Raw genomic sequence first — 5,346 nt, forward strand, 5'->3', positions numbered from 1 at the left:
GGGGTTTCACCGTGTTAGCCAGGATGGTCTCGATCTCCTGACCTCGTGATCCGCCCGTCTCGGCCTCCCAAAGTGCTGGGATTACAGACTTGAGCCACCGCACCCGGCCTATCCTCATTTTAAAGGTGAGAAAATTGAGGCTTGGAAAAGTCAAGAATCTCTTCTGGGTCTTTGTTAGCAGGAAAGAAAAAGAATTTTTTTCAATTAAAAAAACAAAGTCAAGTAAATTGCCCAAGGTCATATAATAAGCTACAGTCAGGACTCAACCTAAGGCTTTTCTGCCCCTAAAGGCCACTGAGGCAGGGGCAGCCTGTCCTGCGCACATGGCCTGCTATGTCAGATGCCTTCGACAACTGCCCAACATTCATCGCAGTCAGGGCTCACCAGAGGACAAGCCCTACTACACTCCTTCCACCGCAGGAACAAAAGTCCAGCCAAACTTTACAACGGTCCTGAAATACACAGTCGGCATTTCTTCTCCTCTTCATGCTGCTCTCATTACCCCATTTGGAGTGCCTTCTCTACTCCTTTGTTTCCAACCCCTCCACTGCCATGAAGCCTTCTTGATTACTCCACTCTGCAAATTTCTCCCTCCTCTGGGTTCAGTGATTGACAGCATCACTGGTACTTCCTGCGTGCCACGCATCACTATCACCTCTTGTGAAGATAATGTCCTCCTAACTAGACCGCAAACTCCTACAGAACCAGGTCACAGTGCAGACATCTTAATGTTCCTAGATGTGGCACACACCTAGCACACAGCACTTAATTATTGGGATTGTATTAGGTTTTATAAAAGTTTTTGTTTGTTTTTTGTTTTCACAGGCACAGGCCATGTATCACCTAACTCTTTCTCAGAACCCCCTTAATCGCTGACCCACATAGCACACAGGCATTGGTGCTCACCTTCCAGGGGAGCCCTCAGCCTTAGCTCCCCTACCCTACCCTAACTGGGCAACAGAAACAGCTCAAGGCCCAAGAAAGCATTAAAGAGACTTCAGGCAAGCGGCAAAATGACAGGAGTGAGACAGCTGGGTGTGCTGTGGGGTCCAGGCCTCGCCGCTAACACAGAGCCCCCAGGGTGGCTGAGGCCTCCTGCAGTCCTCAGCACCACCGTGGAGGGAGAGCGCTGGGCTGCACAGGCGTCTGGCTGGCTGGCTACCGCCATCCTTCCATTGCAAGCATCCACAGTGTGAGGAAGCCTTCTTTGTGCTGTGGCGGGCACTCACCTGAACACGCCGTTCCAATACTCCTTTATGTAGGACACTTGATGGAAAGGGATGTCTAAGATCTGGCAAACTCTGTAAGCATCTTCACAGTCTTTGTCGGCAGTACACACCCCATGTTCATCCAGGGAGTCCCAGTTCTTCATAAACACCCCTGTCACCTGGTAACCTGGGGGCGAGAAGAAGGTCAATTAAAGAGAATACATTAATCAACCTTCAGTAAAATGGCAGTGATTTCTGAGCCCTGAGAAGTTCCCCCTACGCTGTGCTCCTGTGCCTCTGTGCCTGGCCTGCCTGGCGGTCCCTGCTTTGCCACGTGGCTTCAGGGATCCGGTTTCCGTCTTGGTGCTTGCATCCCAAGATGAGCGAGGTGGTATTTTCTCATCTTTGTGTCCCCATCGATGTGTCACCACAATGCCTAGCAGGAGGGGCTTAGCCAGTGTGTGTGGAATACACGAAGGAATAGTCAAAACTCAACAGAATTTTTCAAAGCACCGTTCGGTTATCGGAAAAGGAAACTCTTTTCAAAAGTTATTTCTAGTTACCATCTAAGACTTAGATTCTAAGTCATCAGATATAAAGATAATTAAAATTGTTCCTATTTTGTAAGAGCTGCACCACCTAGTTTATGACCTATTTTCTACCTTTTCAATTGTAACAAAATATTCACCCAAATATTGGAAAGGCTAACTTTAGCCTTACACCACCTTAGCAAACTACACGGGTGCCGACCCTGTATGAGAAAGCTGGTTCTCTTCGGCAGGCTGAATGTGATGAAAGGGCAAATGACTGCCGAAAGAGGCTTTATGTAGTACCCAAAACAACAGAAATTTGATGACAAAGCTTTGCCAAAACTGCAGCATCACACGCAAAAGCCCACCCCCATCCCAGATCAACCAGACCAATGTTGTCTACCTAACAGTCCAAAGCCCCTGCTATAGCCTCTTCCATAATCAGGGCTAAACGTGCTCCAGGCTCCTCTCCTTCCATCTCCATCTGGCCAGAACCAGCCAACACTTGCAGGCCTCTGTGATTCTGCTTGCACTGCTGACTCTGCCGTGAGGGCTGCCTCCACCTCCAAGTCTCTGCTTAGTGAGGTCCTATTCTTCTTTCACTTAGCTGAACACCTCCACCTCTAGGATGCTTTCCTCCACTCTCCCTTCCTCACAACTAGTTCTGCTTGTGGTCTGCCTACCCTTCTCTTTGGCACTTACTGTACCTACGATAATAACCATGGTTATTAACAACATAAACTAATAGCCACTTCTGTTTTCTGAGTACCTCGTATGTGCTGGGCACGTACTCATCAATATGTATTATGTCATCGAATCCCTCCAGTCACCCCGTGAGGCGGGTGTTAGCCGAATTTTACAGGGGACGGCTTAATTCACTTGCCCAAGGTCAGGAACCAGAGATGGCGCAAAGCAGAGCTCCACAAACGTCACTAAGTGAATGAGGCCTCCCGCGGGGAGCCACACAGGTGAAGTTAAACAAGCGCTCATTTCAGCGCTGGGCCCGAGGAATCCTAAGCACCCGTGGGGCTCCGTTTAGATGCCGGAAGAAATGGAAATACTTCTGGAGAAAACTTTGTCCTCCAGCGAGCGGAGAACACAGGAGACACTGAACAAGCAGACCCGCCGCGCGGCAGTTGTCCGTCTGCCGACTGGGCAGGACAAGGACCTCCCACCCGGCGGCCACAGCGTGTGCAGAGGTCAGGCCTCCGGCCCGGCGATCCCAGCTCCCCTAACCAGTCTCCCCGGCCTCACAGGTCAATGTAGACGCCGCAGACCCGTGAGAAGCCCTCCCCTCCCCTGCCCACTCCACCCCGGCCCGCCGGCTTCTCACTGCAGGTGGGCGCGGGTGGAGAGGGGCGCTGAACTGCTCCCAGGTAGTCGGAGCTGCCGTCGCGCACACCTCCGACTACACAGGTGGAGGGCGAGGGGCCTCGGAACCGAAGTCAGAGGACGGGGTGTCCTCTTGCTGACCCGCGCGCAACCAGGGGCCAGGAGAGGGAGGCGACCTGCCCAACGCCACGAGGGACGGGGACAGGTTTTCGCGGACACATTCGCTCGGGAGCGGGCGGGGGTCTCGGCCGCCTCACCTCTTCGCCTCAGCAGCAGCGCGGCCACGGCGCTGTCCACGCCGCCGGACAGGGCACACACGACGTGCCGCACCGCCTGCATCCGTCAGCCACACAACTTCTCCACTTGCCACTACCGCCGCTTCTGCGCCTTGCCGGAAGTCCCGCCCCGGTCGTAGGGTCCGCGCTAGTGGCCCGGCCGGAAGCCGCGGCCGGGCGCTCGTGTTCCGTCCGGCCCTCCCCTGCCCGGCGGCGGTGTTTCCCGAGCACCGGCCTGCGCTCCCCACTGAGGCTCCACCGACCCGCTGGGTGCGGAGACTCTGTCGGTCCGCGAGGGGCTGGCTTTTCTTGGAGCCGCCGCCTTGCACCCCCCCCAACCCGCGCCCTGTCCTCACTGCTCTTCTTCTGCGCTGTAAACCAAAAATAAAATTCTAAGCCCCGCAGCCAGCCGTTGGAGCCCTCCTCTGGGCCAGGGGAGTCCTAAAGGGAACCTGAATCGCGAGTTCGGCTCTGATGGGAAAAGCCGGGTGGGACCCGCCTCAGTAGACCCTCCTCCCTTTGGAATTCGGACCAGCATTAACGTCAAAACAGACTTAAGACTGTCTAGGCGGACTCCGTAGCAATAGGATACCGACATGACAGATGGCAGGCCCTGAAAGATACCGAAGCATGGTGTGATCTCGGCTCACTGCAACCTCCACCTCCAAGATTCAAGCGATTCTCCTGCCTCAGCCTCCCTAGTAGCTGGGATTACGGGCGCCCGCCACCATGACCAGCTAATTTTTGTATTTTTAGGACAGATGGGGTTTCACCATATTGGCCAGGCTGGTCTCGCACTCCTGACCTCAAGGGATATGCCCACCTCCGCCTCCCAAAGTGGCGGGATTACAGGCGTGAGTCACTGCCCCAGGCCCAGAAAATCTTTGAATACACGTATGACCTGGAAGCCCCACCCCACCTTCGAGTTGCCCCACCTTTCGGGAACCAATGTTACATCTTACATGTACTGGTTTATGGCTTGTCTCCCTAAAATGTACTAAACCAAAAGCTGTAGCATGACCACTTTGAGCACGTGTTCTCAGGGTCTCCTGGGACTGTGTCATGGGCCACCGTCCCTCATATTTGGCTCAGAATAAATGTCTTCAAATCTTTTACAGTTTGACTCCAAGCATACTCAGCACTCAATCCTTTAATGTCTGTGAGCTGCCTGGGGCAGGGGTTTTGTGTTCTGTCCACTTCTACTTCATGCCCAGAAGAGCCCCTGGCCCAGGGTAGGTGCTTCATAAACTCAATAAAGGAAGGAGGAGAGAACGGAGGTCATCCCCCAGGGGTGATACTGAAGCTGAGTTCTTCTGTAAGAGCATCTAGACATGCTCTACCTAAAGCACAGGGAGACTCTGAACGAAGAAGATGTTCATTTGTGAATAGGGCATTGCAATGGGAATATGCATGCCACATTAAGCTATGTGTGTATTCAGGGAAGTAAAGGAAGACAAATTTTTATTTTATTTATTTATTTATATTTTTGAGACAGTCTTGCTCTGTTGCCCAGGCTGGAGTGCAGTGGCGTGATCTTGGCTCACTGCAAGTTCTGCCTCCTGGGTTCACTCTATTCTCCTGCCTCAGCCACCCGAGTAGCTGGGACTAGAGGCGCCTGCCACCACGCCCAGCTAATTTTTTGTATTTTTTTTTAGTAGAGATGGGGTTTCACCATGTTAGCCAGGATGGTCTCGATCTCCTGACCGCGTGATCTGCCCACCTTGGCCTCCCAAAGTGCTGGGATTACAGGCGTGAGCCACCATGCCCGGCCTATTTATTTATTTTTTTGAGATGGAGTCTCGCTCGGTCACCAGGCTGGAGTGCAGTGGCACGATCTCGGCTCACTACAACCTCCACCTCCCGGGTTTAAGCGATTCTCCTGCCTCAGCCTCCTGAGTAGCTGAGATTACAGGCACATGCCACCACGCCCAGCTAATTTTTGTATTTTTAGTAGAGACGGCATTTCACCATGTTGGCCAGGATGGTCTCGATCTCTTGAGC

At 53.1% G+C, this 5,346-nt stretch overlaps 1 protein-coding gene across 4 annotated transcripts in view; it reads right to left on the reverse strand.

The window, feature by feature from the left end:
* TRMU (tRNA 5-methylaminomethyl-2-thiouridylate methyltransferase) overlaps positions 1 to 3,853 on the reverse strand; it is a 23,051-nt gene extending 19,198 nt beyond the window's left edge. For 2 of the 4 annotated variants that reach the window (XM_011934746.1, XM_011934747.1), the window contains exons 1-2: positions 3,328 to 3,853; positions 1,230 to 1,395 (exon numbers count right to left, since the gene is read on the reverse strand). In XM_011934746.1, coding sequence (XP_011790136.1) covers positions 1,230 to 1,395; positions 3,328 to 3,409 — 248 coding nt within the window. In that variant the 5' untranslated portion in view covers positions 3,410 to 3,853. The remainder of the gene's footprint in view (positions 1 to 1,229; positions 1,396 to 3,327) is intronic. The other 2 variants (XM_011934748.1, XM_011934749.1) reach the window with 1 other exon arrangement.
* Positions 3,854 to 5,346: the final 1,493 nt, after the last annotated feature.

This window comes from Colobus angolensis, unplaced genomic scaffold (assembly GCF_000951035.1).
Source record: "Colobus angolensis palliatus isolate OR3802 unplaced genomic scaffold, Cang.pa_1.0 Scaffold138, whole genome shotgun sequence".
Lineage (NCBI taxonomy): Eukaryota > Metazoa > Chordata > Mammalia > Primates > Cercopithecidae > Colobus > Colobus angolensis.